General features: G+C 43.3%; 3 protein-coding genes across 3 annotated transcripts; 2 read left to right on the forward strand and 1 right to left on the reverse strand.

Annotated features, from left to right (window-relative positions):
• Positions 1-513: 513 nt before the first annotated feature.
• On the reverse strand, positions 514-4,055 carry cd2bp2 (CD2 (cytoplasmic tail) binding protein 2). The gene is made up of 7 exons (XM_035616076.1): positions 3,942-4,055; positions 3,575-3,702; positions 2,695-2,824; positions 2,449-2,606; positions 1,788-2,367; positions 1,614-1,699; positions 514-779 (listed from the first exon to the last, which is right to left on the reverse strand). Exons 2-7 carry the CDS (start codon positions 3,647-3,649, stop codon positions 669-671), a joined length of 1,140 nt encoding a protein of 379 aa, XP_035471969.1. The 5' UTR covers positions 3,650-3,702; positions 3,942-4,055; the 3' UTR covers positions 514-668.
• Positions 4,056-5,539: 1,484 nt separating this feature from the next.
• Positions 5,540-8,602, forward strand: pheta2 (PH domain containing endocytic trafficking adaptor 2). Its single transcript, XM_035615680.2, has 4 exons — positions 5,540-5,955; positions 6,513-6,601; positions 6,729-7,032; positions 7,620-8,602. Exons 2-4 carry the CDS (start codon positions 6,521-6,523, stop codon positions 8,021-8,023), a joined length of 789 nt encoding a protein of 262 aa, XP_035471573.2. The 5' UTR covers positions 5,540-5,955; positions 6,513-6,520; the 3' UTR covers positions 8,024-8,602.
• A 4,302-nt stretch (positions 8,603-12,904) lies between these two features.
• Positions 12,905-17,336, forward strand: mylpfa (myosin light chain, phosphorylatable, fast skeletal muscle a). Its single transcript, XM_035615682.2, has 7 exons — positions 12,905-13,060; positions 13,749-13,847; positions 15,254-15,329; positions 15,430-15,534; positions 15,834-15,912; positions 16,034-16,082; positions 16,472-17,336. Exons 1-7 carry the CDS (start codon positions 13,058-13,060, stop codon positions 16,571-16,573), a joined length of 513 nt encoding a protein of 170 aa, XP_035471575.1. The 5' UTR covers positions 12,905-13,057; the 3' UTR covers positions 16,574-17,336.
• The last annotated feature ends 651 nt before the right edge of the window (positions 17,337-17,987 follow it).

Genomic DNA, 17,987 nt, shown 5'->3' on the forward strand with positions numbered 1-17,987 from the left:
GTTGAGTTTACTATCATAGAAAACATGGAAATCACCATATATCCACATTTAAGAAAAAAAAACTTAATTTTGCTTAAAAACTTACCAACTTAGAAATTTACATTCTAGAACAGTGGTTGGTTGCAGGGAGCCTGGTGAAAAAATTAAATTGTAAAACAATTCTTACATTATTCCTCTAAAAAATATCCAGATTGAACTATGGATGTTCACCTTTTGATTAATTTAAAAAAATATATAAAATGGGTCAATATTCTACTACACGCAAAGTAGTTATAATCTAATAAGCACCTGTGGTATCTAACTGTGAATACCTGAAGATGAGGCATAAAGCGTGATCCTAAACATCTCCGTAATTTACTCTACTAAAAAATGTAGAATATTCTATCTTGACAAGATCAAATATTAATGGGAATGCGGCAGCCTGGTGGAATGGACATATACATTTTACTAAACTATATTAATTAATTCAATGAGCCTTGAAACGAACCTCAGAAAAAAAATAAACAGAATGGCTGATAGTGACACCACATACATGAGTAATTTATTTAAAAACATTGTAAATGAATAGATCTGACACCACAGCCCCGGACGAAAGGCGTGCAGAAAAGATTCAGGGCGTAACATTGACACTGAGATGACAGTTGTGATCGTTTGATACTGGACGTGAATCATGTGTAGAGTTCAAAGTCCAGTCTCTTGGAGTTGTACCACTGTGACCCCTCGTTGTCCAACTTCCTGCAGTACACGCCACTGCTGAAATAGCCTTCGTCCACCCAACCCTGGAGAACAAGACAATAAGAAGATTAAAACCCACCGGGTCAGATTGAGGTTAAAGGTAGAACCACACTGCAGCAAAATAATCTGGTAATCTAACATAATGGGATTTACAGATAAGTTTGAAGGTATATTAGTTTGCAGGAGAAGAACATACAAAATGTACGTAACGGTCAAATTGACATAAAACCTTGAAGCAACCACCAAATATTGGAGCTTTCTAAGAATTTATTTAATTGTCAGAATTAAAATTCACAATTTTCCTCCTTTATGTTTATGTTTGACTGGCTCAACAAGTGCCACAATCAAAACCCACCTCTTCAGATTGGCTAACTCTGTGTAATATTTTTTGAAATGTTTTAGTATTTACTTGTTCTTCTATTAGTCTGTTGTTGTTTATTGCTCTGTATTTAAGTTTGGTCTGTTTTACTGTTGTGTATATGTTTTATCTTTTATTATTTGTACATGTACAGTGTCCTTGATTGTCCTGAAAGGCGCTGATAAATAAAATGTATTATTATTATATGCAAAGAAATAAGTACACATGCTAAATGTGCATACATTTTGCTTGGACTGTTGTTGAGCAAATTTTTGGTTTGGTGCACGTACAAATTTATTAGTCCAAAGTTTTTGACACCTCACCCCCCAAAACTGCTATTATGAAGAGGGATTAAGTCCACTAATGTGTCACATTACATCACAACCAAAAAAAACAACATTATTAAACCACAATATCAAAAAGAGTTGTAGTTTTTTTCCTTAGGGATTGTGGCCAAAGAGTATCTTTTCTTATTGACTGACACTCAAAACAACAATTTAAAACAGTGTAAGAGAAATACCTGCATCTGCTGACTGTTGAAGGGGCCGTAGACTTCGGAACTATCCTCATTTTCCCATCTGTACTCCCACATCACCTCGTCCCTCACTGAGGGAGGACAACGTTTCATTACAACAAGATTATTTACGATATTGACGACAATCATACTCAAGTCACCTCGTTTAACCTTTTTTACCTTCCTCCTCTTTATCCTCTGATTTGCGACCGTGCGTCTCATCAAACGTGTCTGCAAACATGTCAAGTTCATCATCATCTTCTTTATCATCGCCGCGGGATTTCTTCCCCAGGGCTGGTTTCTTGCTGCCCATGCTCTTCATCAGATAAGCCAGTTTTTCATAGGTTTGCTGATAGATCTCAAACATCCCAGATCCGACCAGTCTGTCAGCCAGCGCTGTGAGCTTATCAAGCTTTTCTGCATCTCTTTTATTCTCCTCTGTGGGTTCACTCTCTTCCCTCAGCTTTCCCTTTTTTCGTCCTCCGAGGCCTCCCAGCCGTCGGAGAGCTTTGGCAACTGTCTCCCCGGGAAGCATCAGTTCAACCACAGCCTCTGTGAGCTGGTGCTGAGTGTAGGACGCCAGCGGGTCCTCGGCAGGCTCCATCTCCTCCTCCTCCTCCTCTTTCTCGTTTTTTCCGTCCGCCTGCTGCTCCTCTCTCTTTTTCTCTTCCTCCGCCTCATCCTCATCACCGACTCTGCGTTTACGCTTGGCTCCAAGACCTTTCTTTTTTGGCTTGAAAGGTTGTTCTTTCACTCTCACCTGGAAGAAGGGATTTCACATTATTGCACGTTGCCTGAAAGTTTTAAAACACGAAGAAAAAGGGCCAAAAAATGCCGTTACCCAGTCAATGTTGTCGAGCCAGTTGTCTCTGATCTGTTCTTCCTTTTTGACGAAATAATTTCCCTCCGAGTCGAAGTGTCCTTCCTGCATCTCCTCGTCCAGGTTGAAGGGTGTAATAGAAACTCCCTCGTCATAGTCAATCGTTGCTCCCTCTTGCCCTGAAAAAACAAAGGCAACCCAGGGTAAATAAGACAATTTCTCAGTCATATATCACTTCATAGTTTGAATAATCAACCGGAAACATACCGTCCACATCATCGGTGTCCAGAATGTCATATTTGCTGGTGTCTTTGTCTTCCCCTTCATCCTCCTCATCGCTATCAAGGGAATGTTTACCCTTGAATCTGGAGCCTGGTCCATTGACGACTTCACAAGTCTTGTTCCAACAGGAAAAAAAGAAACGGTGGATGATTTTATAACTTGATCGATCTTGAAAATACCAAAGATTTAATTTTCAAGGTAGGTGTGTTAAAAAGATTATGATACTTTTTATACATCAAGAGTAACTTAGGGTTACATGGTATTTCTGCACTTCTAAATTAAAGTCTTAAGGGACAGATGCTTGAAAGAAAGAATTGTGCATCTTATTAAAGGGGCAGTAAGCGATTTTAAAGAGAGCCTGTTTCTCTCTTTGTTTTTTTGTGATCTTGCTGCTCGGGCTGCTACGCCAGTGATGTTTACAAACTGCACTCGCATTGTTGTGTGGTGCGGTCCGCACCAATCTGTGATTCGTTACAAAACATGTATTGCGCTAGAATCCCTTACTGCCCCTTTAACAGATGTAATGATATGATGTGACAAGCATTTACCTCAGGTCAAGACAGGTGGTTGCATTTTTCTTTAACATATAATTTCACAAACACTGTAATCTAACAATTTTTTGTGATGTTTTTTTAATGGACCAAAGCCATTTCACTTAGGTGTTGTTAGTTATTCCCCATGTTTTTGGACTGTGGCATTTCTGAAGCTGATATAGTTAAGGAAGAGGCTATATAATGTACATATATGACCCTTTACCTGTCATATTATGAGTGTTAAGTTACATTTCTGAAGGCCTGACTGACTAATTCGATATCTGGGTGTCTCCCCTCTGATCGATAACCTGAACAGGACGGTGTAGCTGTACCTTCTTGCTCGGCAGCTCTTCTTCCACTTCGATCTCCCCGTCCCCGTCCTCAAACCTCACTTTCCTTTTCGGCATGGCGACACGGCAGCGACTCTTCTCCTATTTCTCCTGACGCAACGTAACACGAGCTGCAGCAACAGTGAGCAGATTTATTTTCTTGCAACGTCGTGAATGTGCGCGGTAAAACATTAGCTCCGTGGCTAAAAACGTTAGCCCAACAACTGCGCACGCGGAACAGTTCGGGCACGTTTCACGGTCCAACACGTGGCAACGGCCGAAACAACATTTAGCTGAGAACCGCGTCACACACCGCGAGTGTGAAACATGAACAAACTGATATAAATATGTAAGAAAATGTGACAAAAACCTGCGAAAACAACTCAGGCGACCTCTCGTTTTCGTTTCTTCTTCGCTTGTTTTTCTTATTCTTCTTCTTCGCTGTTGCTTACACTGGTTGTTTGCGGATTGACGGTCGCCAAACAGCGACTTGGCGCTACACTGCCGCCACCTGGTGAGGAGTGGCGATGACATGTCACATGCAGGCTTCTCATTTAACTGTAACGTTGTAACCATAGTATATAAAAATAACTGTTCTGTCAATAAATTAATCCAATAATCTTTTAATACTTCAATAATTGTGTGAGTCATGTAATTATGCTATGTTGAATAACAGTATAAAAACAATACCTGGTGAGGAGTGGAGATGAGATGTCACATGCAGGCTTCTCATGTTACTGTCACGTTGTAACCATTCAGTTGATAAATTATTCAGATAATCTTTTCATACTCCATTGATTGCTTGAGTCATGTAATTATGCAGTGTTAAATAACAGTTAAAAAAATAATACATACATATTTACAAAGTGAGGTTAATATATAATTGCCCTTGAGTGCGAGTTAAAACAATAAAACGGTTCAAGAACTAAATGTTTTTATTTTTATATTTAGTAAAGGAAGCAGCGGCACATGTGCTATTCATTCTTTTACATAATAGTATAAGCATCAGATTATATTCTGGTTAATTTGAAAGAGGCAAAGAAAAGTTTTATTTTCAGTTTTTTTTATAGGCAACATTATTATATCATTATTCGGGAAAATACAGTACAATACAGTACACTTTTGGGAGGCCTGACTTATTAAACCATAACAATGATATCCGCTCTACTGAGATAGCAACATTAATCTGTGGGGCATCATCAACTTGATGATTCTGATCGTGATTCTTCAATGATTGTTTGAAGTTGACAACAAATGTGCTAAAGCAACTAACAAATGTATATATTTTTTGCTCTGAGAAAAACGAAATAGCACAACCGAGCGTGTGTGTGTGTTGTATAATGCACACATACAGCTGCATAGGAAAATCATGCAAACCATCAAACATTTGATGGCCTATAACTCATTGTATAAAGTGTAAACTAAAGTAATGCCGTAAAAATGTTGTTTCATATCATAAAGTTTTTTTTTTCTAAATAAACCTTATGTGAAGGAATTCCAAACTGTCTTTTGCTTGAATATGTGAATAAAACCCGGCAGCAAGTTTTTACACGGAGGATAATACATATGTTTGGCCATGAGTTGACTCAAGTTTCTTTTAGCACTTGATTCAGCCTGTGGGGACGTGCTGCTGTATAGGAACTGGAAGGGCCCCACAGTCTATAAGGCAAGTCCTTGTAAGTCTTAACACTTTGGACTCGTTTAGATTTTAAATTCCTTGAGGTCCATTAGGATAAAAAGGATGAGAGGCTGACGAGAATAGACGCAACAACATTTTTAAAAAGGTCATTTTCTTGTATTCAGATTTGATTTGACCTGTTAAGGAAACCAACATTGGTACTAGTTTCAAAAATATAAATATTCACGTATTTAAAAGAAGCTCTGTACATTTCCCTGAAGATGCGTGGGATCCAAATAACACTCATCTCACTTCTTGAAAAGTGACACAAATTGCAGAAGTGAGAGAGCTGAGGTGGAAGCATCAGACCTCAACCATCCAGCATCTTCACTTCCAGGTACAGCAGCCTCTCGTCAGGGAGGTTTGTGTTCGGCTGCGGATGACCCTTCTTCAGCTCAAGGTAGACTCAGGCATAGAGGAGAGCGCGTGTAACGTGTCGGGGTTTTGTTACCAGGAAGTGGGTCGAGAGTTATTTATATTTCAACAACTCGCCCTCTCGTACCCGAGGGAGAACCAGTGGTAGTAACCTGAAGCGATACAGTCAAGCATCCTCTGGATCTGGTTGAAACGGAGCAGGACAAAAACAATCGGCTCCCTGTTGCGGAACGACGACGACTGAAAATATCTGTGAATCTGTGAATGAAAATACAGGGGGGCTGTGAGGAAGGTTAAAGTGACCATGTGAAGGATTCCACATACAACAGAGGTAAGTCTCAATCACTGTTTTTATTATTGTTATTGGGTAGTCATATCTATCCATCTATCTATCTATCTATCTATCTGTCTAGAAGGTTATCAGTGTCCTCTGAAGTCCTCTCATATTCTTATTGACAATGATACTAAAGATCTGTTGAAGCTAATTCAATATTTATTTAAAATTAATCTTTGTACTAGTTTGTTGCCGTGGTTCCCAACACGTAGGGGTCACATGATCAAGAACAAGTCTGAGGGGTCATGTGATGGTTAACCACTGGTAATTCTTTCTGGTAGATTTCAAAATGCAAGATCTTCATCTTAAGTAAGTAAGATTTGAGTAAAAAACAACAATATTTCCTGTAGAAGTAGAAGTATAAAAGAATAAAAGTAGCACAAAATTGAAATTAAGTACAGGATTTATGTACTTAGTTATTTTCCAACACTTCAAACTTTTACTGAATGTAAATAATGTAACACAAGAAATGGGAGAGCTGATGAAAATCTGATTTCCATTGATGTATTTAAATAATTTCCAATCTCAGTAAATTCCTTTCCAAATTTCTTCAGGTTTTGGGATGAAGCTCCATGAGAAGATTTTGACCCATTATCTATCGTGTACGTCTCCAGTGGATAAAGAAGGATATCTCTACAAAAAGGTGAGGGGGGGGGGGGGGGGGGGGGGGGACAAAGAGCACAGACAAAATCCAAATGACTGAATCTTTTCCGCGTGACAGCAAACGCAATAATCCTTCCCCTCGCTGTTCCTGTCGCGCGTCTTTGCAGAAAGAGCGAAATGCCAGCTACCAGCGGCGGTGGTTCGTGCTGAAGGCGAACCTGCTCTTCTACCAGGAGCGGCCGGCCGACCGACACCTGCAGGGCGTCATCGTGCTGGAGGGCTGCGCGGTGAGACGCTCGGAGTCCGACGGGCAGTTCGCCCTCTCCCTGGCGTTCGAGGGCACCGGACTCAAGACGTACAGGTTCGCGGCGGTGGACCGTCAGACTCAGGAGAGCTGGGTGAAAGCTCTGCTGTCGGCCAGTCACTGTTACCTCTCGCTGCTGGTGAGAGACCTGGAGAGGCAGTACGATGGTGAGTTGTGGACCCATTTCTAAAGATGGAAGTTTATTTCTTTTGGTGCCTTTATTCAAAAACCTTTTGTCTATTATGGGTCTATTTTGCCGGCCAACAAACTGTGAAAAAAAACCACCCGGTCGTTTTTTTGTGAGCTGGCTAAAACCCCTACAGCCCGGCTCTGAACAGCTGCTTCAGATTTCTCTCCCACTGTGATGTCACAGTTGGACTCTTTTGGGGGTAAACTCCGCCTTCAATCTGAGAATCTTCCACTTCTCTGGCGAAGGGGCGTGGAATTCCGTACACATTTTTGAAATCGGTTGAGCCAATCACAGACAACAGACTGGGGCCGGCTGGCCAATCAGAGCAGACTGGGGGTTATCGGGAGGAGGGGGCGGGGCTAAAAGAAATCCAGGCGTTTTTTAGACAGAGGGTGAAAAGAGGAGCTGCAGGAATAAGGCAGTGAGGACACGGATGCCTTTTCTGAACATTAGAGCGTGTGAACCTTTTCAAGTGGTGACACAAATTCGAAGGATGAACCTGAATATGAGCATAACATGTCACCTTTAAACTGCCTTTTCTTAAATTCCTGTTTCTATCTGCAGAGGCCAAACAGCAACAAAGCTCTGCTGGGTCCCATCACCGCTCCTCGGTCGGTGCCCTCAAACAGTCCCCGCCCACCAGCGTCTTCCTCCCCGCACCGGGGCCCGCGGCGGCGGTCAGGGAGACCAGGAGCTTCAGTGCCAGCGCCGTCTTGCAAGCGCCCTCGACAGCCACCAGAGTGGCCGCCAAAAAGTCCCCCAAACTGTGGCCCCGGAGAAACGCTCTCGTCACACCGCTCAACGGGCCGGCGCCTTCGTACGGCGAGTGGCCCCTGGTGGGTTTCGATTCGCTCGAGGAGTTCAGCAAACTCCACGACTACTACGGCCAGGAGGTGAGGAAAGCGAGAGAGGACTGGCTGAGCGGTCGACGGGCCCGAGAGGAAGGAGATCTCATCGACCTGGGGTGAGAAAGGGAAGAAGAAGAAAAAACCTGACAGTTTAGAAACTCAATAGGAGGAACTGAGATGGAACGATTCATGTGTATCAAAGAGGAAGTGAACCTGAAGTGTTTTGAGTTTTCCTGCATCAGAGTGTCTGAGGCCCAGACACCTGCAGATCATCTCAGGTTCACCTGATCATCTTTGACCACATCGATGTGTGAATTATCGCACAGGAAGTGGGAACTTGTCAGACTCTCGTCTCTGCACGAGATGAAACTAGGGTGAAACAGAAACATCCACGCAGAGAGCAGATAAGGCCCTTTCACAGCAGTCTGCCTTCATCACAGTGGAAAAACACTGTGTTGCTATTAGCATCAACAATGGCTCTGTTGTGTTCGCGTCCCAGCATGAAACTAGAAACTGAAACATCTCACCGCAGTTCAGTCACGACTTCTTTGATCACGTTGCACATTGATTAAAGTGCTCACATGTGATGCAACTCATTTCATCCATGGCATGAAAAAAGGCTTTTATGATACAGTATTAAGTAAGAGAATGATATATTTTCATTACATTGGAAAAATAAAATTCATCTGTAGACTTGAATGTCTCATCATCTGTTAAGTGTCGTGTTAACACACAACCCTGTAGCTCAATCAATCAACCAATCAATCAATCAGTCAATCAACCAATCAATCAAACTTTATTTATATAGCACCTGTCAAACAAATCAAATGCAATTCAAAGTGCTTTACGGGTGATTGACGGGTGAAACGTAGGTTGGTAAAACGTTGAACATACTGATTCCACAAGACAATTTTGGCCTCTGGTCGAGATCATAAAGTTTTAAAACATAAAAAGAAACATACAGAAAGATTTTGTCTACTTTTACAGTTGTAAAGAAATACCCAATGTCTCCTGTGGATCAATTAAGTATTTCTGATTCTGGATGTTTGAATATTTGTCTCGACTAAAGACGTGATTCTCTTCAGCAGAATGAAGCGGACGCGGACATTGCGTGTCACAGTGTGGGGGAAGATTGCTTTTTTTCTTACATTAGACGAGGACATTTGAGGGAAATTCTGAAACACAGGGGAAGCTGGGATATTGCAAGTGTGAAGGTGAACAGCAGAGGGTGCTGCAGGCACAGTGCGTGGAAACTGGAGGCAGGGTTTTAATCTTACTGCTGTTAATTATGTAGAAATAGAACTGTGATTTATAGGCGTCTGCATACTCCCCCCCAAAATATGCAAGAGACAGAAAAATCCTTTAATGAAGTTACCCTCCTCATTGTCCTTGGATCATTACAACATGTCTGACTGTAATGTCTATTAAATCCCTCTGCGTTAGTGAGACAAAGCAACATCCTTCGTGACATGATCGTATCATTGCATCATAGTTTCAATACAATTTTTGAACTATGCCGTTTGTGCAGCTGCCATTCCTCTTCCAAGTTCCATCCCACCCGACTGGAAAAAATAGTAGAAGCTCATAACCGACCGAAGATTTACTGTATGGCGATTGTTGAAACGGAACCCCCGGATGGAATCGAATGACAAAACAGGGCAACCTGAGTGTAAGATAACAAACCTCGAGGTCGTCCCGCTCAGGTCAAGCTGGGAGGTTCCTCACATTCCAGACCCTACAGACAGACATACCGATCCTCCTGAGAAAAATGATGGACGGCCTCAGAGGAGCGTGGCAGGAGGTTTCGCTTTACAGCGACGGCCCCCTGCAATGTACACACATCTGTATGGAAACATATACAGACATCATGAGGACAGACCCCTTTTTTTTCTCTCTCACACATTTGTGATGATCCCACATCAAGGAATTAGTTGTGACTCATGATATGTAGAAAGGACAAAATCTGTCAAAATTAATTTAAAATAAGTCAATAAGATGATCTTATAGACATGTTAGGTCGAGGTGTATTTTTGAGGGGAGATGGAGAGGAACGCTCCTGCTCTGATTTCTGGGGCATCACAATAAATGTGATATTTATTTGTCCTATTTTCAATTTTTTGCTAACTAATTAATTACTTATTCAAGACTGATTTGAGAATCAGGATCATTGACACTCCTTGGCAACAAAGCATTTATCTATAACTTGTAAAAATATATATATAAAACTGAAGAGAAAAATATTAGATAATGCACACAAGGTTAAAAAAAACTTCATATTGTTTAAGATGGTTACGCTTAAACTCTTGTGACACAAAGAATATTACAGTTTCTGTCATCATTATTATTATCAAATTGTTAAAATATATGTCTTCTAAAAACTGCAGAAAAAAGGGAAAGGTGGAAAAAACGTTATTGCCATGAGCTTAGACATAATAGGATGAATATGAACATAGCTAACGTCATGTAAATTATTAAGGTGGTAAAATAATGTCAAACCCGGCTGACAAACAATCCATAAACTTTTGAATAAACAGAGGGATTGTTGAGTATAATTTTGCAGGATTAGAGGACTCTTCATTTTAATAAACCTCATCACGTTCAGTTGTTTCACCGCCTATAATGCTTCCACACGTTCCACCAAAGCTTTTGTTTCAAAGTTCAAAATGACAACCATCACTCCAAAAGTAAAAGTGACAGGTAAAACATGTGGCGTGACGCGTTGCATTCCGACGACAAGGTGGTGAACCATGTGAACCAGAGGTCAAAGGTCAACGGGGACTCAAAGGGCAGGACTGGCGGCTCGGTTGTCGTCCGGCTCTGGGTGTCCCGAAACGCTCAAGAACAACAAACGTCTGTCTGATCCAGTGGAAACCAGCGAGGAGGAGCGCAGACGCGTGACTCATCGCCGGCCGCGTCCGACTTGTCAGGGGGAGAGGAAGATCAGTGGAAACACAAACAGCCACGAGGACGACGAGAGCGAAAATAAATTCATCCAATAGAAGAGATTAACAGAGTTGTTGGTGAGCTGGAAGACAGATTATCTCGGAGGTAAATTTGGACACAAAAACACCGACAAAACAAATGAAGGAGAAGGCGTTTTGCTCTCGGGGCCTCGGCCGCGTTGGCAGACTGTCAAGTTTATTTAGCTATTTCGGTCGCGCTCAGCTGTCCCTTTTATGTTCTGCTGGGAATGTCTGCTGCCATCACTCTGCCCAGTAATCCATATATATGTAAGGAGGGGGGGGGGGGGGGCAAGAGGGGAGCCCGGGGCAAACAGGTGGGAAAGTGTTCATGACCGAGGCTAATCACTGGACACACACCTTTGTAGTGATGAGAAAGCCAGAGGTTAACGCTGCGTTCACTTGTCGTCGGCCGTTTAACCCTGACGCCACGACTCGCCCTGGAAATGACAACCGACAAACATCGCTCTGAACCAACTGATGTCAAACTGAGCAACAATTTACAAATCATGTGTTGTTGAACTTTGTTTTTTCTTCTCGGGACCCCTCAGATTCATCTTGTGACCCTTCAGAGGGGGCCCGACCCCCCGACCCCTCGAATAAACTGTACCACCCAAACCACCTTATGTTACACAATTCATGCACAGTGGCAATTTAAAGTGTTTTTACAAATGAGCAGATGAAAGAACATCAAATATTCAATTAGTATATAAAAGTATACAAAATAGAATAGGAACATGAAATTGCATATGAGTGCATGAGAGGAAGTAATAACTAAAGTAATAGAAGTATATAAAACAGAATAAGAACATAAATCGAAACACAATTTGCAGATAATATTAATGTACTTTTATACGGTAGGAATTTGAATGCAGGACCTTTCTACGTTTTGACATTGTTCTATTAATAATTTTAGTAAGGACCTGATTTCTTTTTTTTTATTCTGGTTAAAGATCTTTTCTTTATTTCTAATTCTAAGTTTTATATAATTAGTCATTTTTGCTTTACTTTTTGATAATTCCCATTATTTATTTTTTGCTCCACAGTCTAAAATGATGATGAATGATGATGATGCCACAGAAGATGGTGGCAAAACAAAAAATCTAAATGTTGGTTAATGATAAAGATGTGTAGTAGTAGTGGAGGTTGTAGTGTTTTTTGTTAATTAACAGGTGTAATCAGGACATTATTCTTAATTAAGTTAATCTGAAGTTTAAATAAAGGTTCATGATAGATTCTTGAAATATGAATTAATAAACAAATGCATCCTCAATATAGTGACGCTCATTAAATATGAACTGTACTGTGAGTATTTATACTGAACTCATATGTGCATACACATATATATATCTTTATAACCCCATGATATAAGACTATTTTTTATTTCACCACTGTTTTGCCTTGTGCATCTGTCAAAGACGAATAAAAGAAAAAGGTCTTCTTCCGTATTGTTGGGCGTGTGAACAGATACATTTTTTAATTCATCTGAGGAATGAATCAGACATGTAATGTCACACCAGTCTACATGTCTGTCTCCACTCCTCCTGCGTCGCGTGTGTCATTACATCTTCTGTGGGAAAATCCCCAAATTTGACATTTGCATCCTGGCCTTAAAATAAGAAGGCCGAGCTGTGCACATACAGGGTCAGCGCCGCATCCGTGTGCTGAGCATATAGAATGCCCGTGTTCTCCGTCTGTCATATCGCAATGGACATCACAAACCAAAAATAAAGTCAGCGAGTGGCCGCCGCTCTGCAGGCGGACGGAGGTGGACATCGTGAGGAGGGGTGGGGTGTGGGGGACACGCTGTCCAGCGGTCCAGCAAGCATTTATGTCCCGAATGTCCTTATTAGTCCACGTGGGACTGCGAAATCCGCCGCATGGTCCCTCAGCTATCAGGTTTACTTAATTCCAAGACTCCTGGGTCTATTTCTGATCTCCTGTAAGGTGATCCGCCCTCCCGCCATTCTGTCTCCTCCACTTCTGCCATCAGTTCATCTTTGACATCCTCTCTCTCTCTCCCCCTCTCTCTCACCCTCTGCCTCTTTTTTATCCCGATCCAAACTTGAGGCTGTGGCTAAAGTTAGACTGGCCTGCGCCGGGGTATATAAGCCCCCCGGGATGAACGTAGAACGCGGCTTCACCCTGTCTTCTCTTTCTTTATCATCCAAACCTCCACTCTAACCGTCCCAAGATGGTGAGTACCAGGGTTCCCACACCTCTGCACGCTGCTGCTGGACATACCTCTACAGGGGGAATCGAACCGGCCCTTTGGATTAAACTCGGCTTTTTCAATGCAAAACTAGATTAATCGTAACGAAAAGAAACCCGTGTGGCATTTGTCATCACTTCTAGCAGACCGAGTTTTTCCAGAGGGACATTTTTAGAATGTTTTTTGTTTGCGATAACTGCGTTTCTTCGTGGCGATGCGGTTTATAAGGATGCTCGGGTACTAATGTGCTGTTTGACATGATGCACCTCAAATTGCACGTGAACGGTAAAAAAAAAAAAAATGAAGCTGAAGGATGTATGAATATTGTCTCCTAGTCAGATCATAAACTTCTTAAGAGTGGTGGTTCTCAACCTGAGGGTCAGGGGCCTTTCCGAGAGGTCACGAGATAAATCTGAGAGGTTGTGAGATGATTAACTGGACGGGAAATAAGTTTTTCTCCACAAAACTTGCGCTCATTTTAATTCCAAACGTTCCTCTAATCTTTGTTTTTTTTAGTTTGAACTTCTCAGACTTTATTGTAAAAGTCATAAAACAACAAGAAAGAAAAAATTTGGGGCGGATACATGCAGACAGACGCTGGTGTACAAGTCACAATGTTTGGGAGCCACCGTCCCGTCTTCAAACATCTCACCATCACGTGTTTGTCTTGCAGGCACCAAAGAAGGCCAAGAGGAGGCAGGCAGCAGGAGACAGCGGCTCCTCCAACGTGTTCTCCATGTTTGAGCAGAGCCAGATTCAGGAGTACAAGGAGGTGAGGTCCTGAAACGCCATCGCCGCGCGAGCGCCGTCCGCGGTCGGGCGGATTACAGCGTCTGAAGTTTACCTCTGCTCAGATGAAAAAGAATTGTATTTAAAGCTTGTCGGTGATCTCTTGTTTATTAATTTCTCCGAGGCCGTGGCCAAAATTAGCGTTTGGTCCAACAAGCCCCTCGGATCCATTTTCACAGCAGTTGCCATTTTGCAGCGCCCCCCCCCCCCCCCCCCCCCCCCCCTTCTGCTCCCATGGCAATTTAATAAGCAGGAGAATGTCATTAGGAGGAGCTCTGAAACTTCTGACACCATCTGAAGCTCTCAACATTTTGTTCACCTTTGACCTCCCTCCCCTCAGCTGTCACTCAGACTCAGACTCTCTCTGTGAAGTCCAACCACTGGACCCCAGATATTTCATAATGCAAACGAAAAAAGATAGAGAGATCTTCTTTTTGCACATTAGATCCTTTTAAAGATGAACTTCTCTCCCCAGACACCGCTACGCGTTGTCCACTCGAGATCACAGCTAAGCACAGCGAGCGGAGAGCAACAGGAGCGAGTGTCAAAGTGAGGCGATGGGGGAGCGCGTCGGAGCCCAGTGAGGTCGAGGAAGATGGGGATTTTTTTATTAGGGACGTGCCGCCAAGAGATCGGATGAAGATGGCGCCCGTCCGTGTTGCCGAGGGATCTGTGCTGCGAATAGAGGAAACATTCCCGCTGTGATAAGTGATACAGGCGTCTTGAGTGCCACCGAGGGGAATGCGCGGCACGATGATTAGGGATGATCTTAGCACGTTGCACAGATGGAAATATAGCAGCCGGGGGCGAGGGGCGCGGGGGGGGGGGGGGGGGGGGGGGGGGGTGTTTGTAAAGGAAGTTTGTGTGTGAGAGGGTGTGTGTGTGTGTGTGTGTGGCACAGAGAGAAGGGGGAGGGGTGACGAGCACGATCGGCGATTGAGTTCAAGTCCAAGAGATTCAGTTGGCAGATCAGACAGCTGGTCCCCGATGATACGTTCCCAAATTAACATGTAAGAAAAGAGTGGGGGTCACTATAAACCCCCCCACCCCACCCCACCCCCGCCTCCGCCTCCACCTCCACCCCACTCAAGACCACTACAGTCTGGGCCGACTTCCTGGGTGCAGCCCCCCCCTTGTCCCCCCTCGACACAATATCCCTCGGACAATATTTGCACGGCACTGTGTCACAGATAATAGGCCAGCTGTCACTTCTAAACGGGCTGGCCATTAACGGAGGAGTCCATGCGAGTGTGAAGAGGTCTCGCCCCGTCAGACGTCCTCACCCCCGTCTTTTATTTTACGGCCTCCTCCTCCTCCTCCAAGTAGCAGTAAACCCCCCCCCCCCCCCCCCCCCCCCTCTTCTCTTCCTTCTTCTCCATCCTCCTCCAGGCTTTCACAATCATTGACCAGAACAGAGATGGTATCATCAGCAAGGATGATCTGAGGGACGTGCTGGCCTCAATGGGTGAGTGACCGGGCCGGAGCACATCTTATCTGCATCGTAAAAAACATGTGTGTGCAGATGTGTGTGTCGCTAATCCGGGCCAATTGTGTGTGCGGTGCAGGTCAGCTGAACGTGAAGAATGAGGAGCTGGAGGCCATGATCAAGGAGGCCAGCGGCCCCATCAACTTCACCGTCTTCCTCACCATGTTCGGAGAGAAGCTGAAGGGTGGGCGTCACTCAGTACACTTAGTAGACTTTATAGTTTTATACACTGTTTGACACCAAACTACCGAATAGTATACGTGAGTATAGCCCCACATCGTGGAAGTACATTTAGCTACACTTTGTATTTCAAATTATTAATACATCAAACCATTTTTTTTTTTTTTTTTTACATGAATCGAATAATTTGACACACTGCCGTTACGTTTGTTATGATTCTTATATCTGCACTTTTACTAATGGAACTCTAACATCCATCGTTTACCTGTTAATTGACCTTTTTTTTCCTCGTGTCCCCTTCAGGTGCCGACCCCGAGGACGTCATTCTCACCGCCTTCAAGGTTCTGGACCCCGAGGCTACCGGAAGCATCAAGAAGGAATTGTGAGCAGTTTTCCTCTCTCTGTTTTAAAAAAACAAACAACAAAAATAAAAATCATTTTTTCATATTATTTCAATGTTGATTTTCGAGCCCCTAAAACATCTGCCTGTTTGTCTCCTGCAGCCTGGAGGAGCTCCTGACCACTCAGTGTGACAGGTTCAGCAAGGAGGAGGTAAACACACATTTATTTGATCAGATTATTCAGTTAGTTTTTTTTTTGTTTTTTTTAACTGTGTAACAATTAAAAAAACATATTTTAGAGAATAGAGAAAAGAAAAAAATGACAACTATTGTCTGTGTGTGGTGCCTTTGTGTCCACATTAGGCAGCTGGGAAATAACATCCTTGTTATGTCTTAGATATTTCATTTCCTAGGAAAGATCTGCCATTAAACTTTTCAGACTAGATTATGTTCAGACAGAGATTATTGCTTGTCGAACGTTGTCTGAACGTTTAAACTGATATAACACTTAGGAATACTGTTCAGCACGTTGAACTTAGTCCACTGTACCGGTGGTGGCGACACCTTGATAACCTGTGACTCTCCCTCGTCGCCCCGCAGATCAAGAACATGTGGTCCGCCTTCCCCCCAGATGTCGCCGGCAACGTAGACTACAAGAACATCTGCTACGTCATCACACACGGAGAGGAGAAGGAGGAGTAAGGAGAAAAGGCCAGAAGACAAGAAAGACAACCATCCCTTTGCTATTCTGCCTTCCCTGAGCCCCTTCCTCTCCTCCTCCTCCTCCTCCTCCCTCGCTCGGCCTCTGTGTTAACGAACCCGCGGGCTCGGCTCGCTCATGTGTTCAAACCAAAGACTTTGTCACAGGGACACATGGGAGGGCCGACGCCCGCGGGCTTTCTACGTGTGCTTATGGGGGAATGGGGATGATTTTCAATAAAAAAAAAAATGATCTTGTGAAAAAGACACATCTTCCATCCACAATCTCCAATCACCGCAACCTTCTGTCTTCTCACCTCGACATCTGTGTCCTGCCCCCGTCACTTCCGCCCCCCCCCCCCCCCCCCCCCCCCCCGGGGTGTTTTGTGTGTATACAAGGACTTCATTCCAAATTTTGAAGATGTCCTGTTGGGTATGGAGGAGGTGAGAGGGGGGGAGAGCGTAGGGCAGCTTAGAGAGGGGGGGGGGGGAAGTTGCTTTGCTTTAAAAGTGACCGCAACTTTCCTTCACCTTTGGAAATGTAAAGAAAAAAAAGAAAGAAACTGACCGAAGGAGAGGAGAGAAAGGGACGAAAGAAAACATTCAACTCTTCGATTTCTCTCTCCCCGCTCCTTCCTGCAACCGTCAAAATCACCTCCTCTCTTCCCCCGTGAGCCGCCTCGACTTCAGCGACTGGACTCTTTCCTCTGTAACGAATAAAAGGGAGAAAAAAAAAAATGTGAATAAAAATCTCTTTCTTTTTGTACAATAGTGTCTGTTCAGTGGTTCTGTGGGACTGAGGGACACACGTGTAGTGACACCTAGTGGGGCTCCGTCGCACCCGCAGGCACAGGCAGGAGCCTGTAGGAGGAAATACAGACGCTGATCATAACTAGACACATAATATTTGAAACAAAAAATGCTCCAGTGAATTATCACCTGTAAAATTTTGAAAGGGTTTCCTATGTTACAAATCGAACGGGTTCCTCCCCGATACGAGGCCCCATCCCTCATTCGGCGGAGATGAGCTAAGCAGTTTTTACATCATCCTGCCAATAACCAAACAAAAAAACAAAACAAAACAAAAAGTAGAATAACTTAATAAGTCCGAACAACACTGGATGTGATTATCTTGTTTCTTATAGTAGAAATGTAAAAGGAAAATTAGCAGTGGCCTGCCACCATAAATTACTCTCTTTTTTTAATCATCGTTAAAAGAATTCTTGGATCCTTATTCGGCATCTGCACCAAAAATGTAATGAGTTCTCCCCAGGCCCAGGCCCTATAATCCCTGATCCTCCACCTCCCAGGTTAGGTGGTAGTGTTAATTTAATCCTGCTGACAAATGAGCAAATCAACAGACACGGGTGAAAACATAACCTCCCTGGGTTCCTCAAAGAACCTTTTTTTGAAGCAC

The sequence above is a fragment of the Scophthalmus maximus genome, chromosome 17, assembly GCF_022379125.1.
Source record: "Scophthalmus maximus strain ysfricsl-2021 chromosome 17, ASM2237912v1, whole genome shotgun sequence".
Lineage (NCBI taxonomy): Eukaryota > Metazoa > Chordata > Actinopteri > Pleuronectiformes > Scophthalmidae > Scophthalmus > Scophthalmus maximus.

What these genes read in the sequence shown, in the direction of transcription:
- cd2bp2 (XM_035616076.1), bottom strand. Translation starts at nt 3,649, where the DNA reads ATGCCGAAAAGGAAAGTGAGGTTTGAGGACGGGGACGGGGAGATCGAA. An exon ending in GGACACCGATGATGTGGACG is followed by an intron (nt 2,607 to 2,694) that starts GTATGTTTCCGG and finishes TTGTTTTTTCAG; the next exon opens with GGCAAGAGGGAGCAACGATT. An exon ending in TCAACAGTCAGCAGATGCAG is followed by an intron (nt 780 to 1,613) that starts GTATTTCTCTTA and finishes CTTGTTCTCCAG; the next exon opens with GGTTGGGTGGACGAAGGCTA.
- pheta2 (XM_035615680.2), top strand. Translation starts at nt 6,521, where the DNA reads ATGAAGCTCCATGAGAAGATTTTGACCCATTATCTATCGTGTACGTCT. An exon ending in AAGGATATCTCTACAAAAAG is followed by an intron (nt 6,602 to 6,728) that starts GTGAGGGGGGGG and finishes GCGTCTTTGCAG; the next exon opens with AAAGAGCGAAATGCCAGCTA. An exon ending in CCTGGAGAGGCAGTACGATG is followed by an intron (nt 7,033 to 7,619) that starts GTGAGTTGTGGA and finishes TTCTATCTGCAG; the next exon opens with AGGCCAAACAGCAACAAAGC.
- mylpfa (XM_035615682.2), top strand. An exon ending in AGATTCAGGAGTACAAGGAG is followed by an intron (nt 13,848 to 15,253) that starts GTGAGGTCCTGA and finishes ATCCTCCTCCAG; the next exon opens with GCTTTCACAATCATTGACCA. An exon ending in GGACGTGCTGGCCTCAATGG is followed by an intron (nt 15,330 to 15,429) that starts GTGAGTGACCGG and finishes TGTGCGGTGCAG; the next exon opens with GTCAGCTGAACGTGAAGAAT.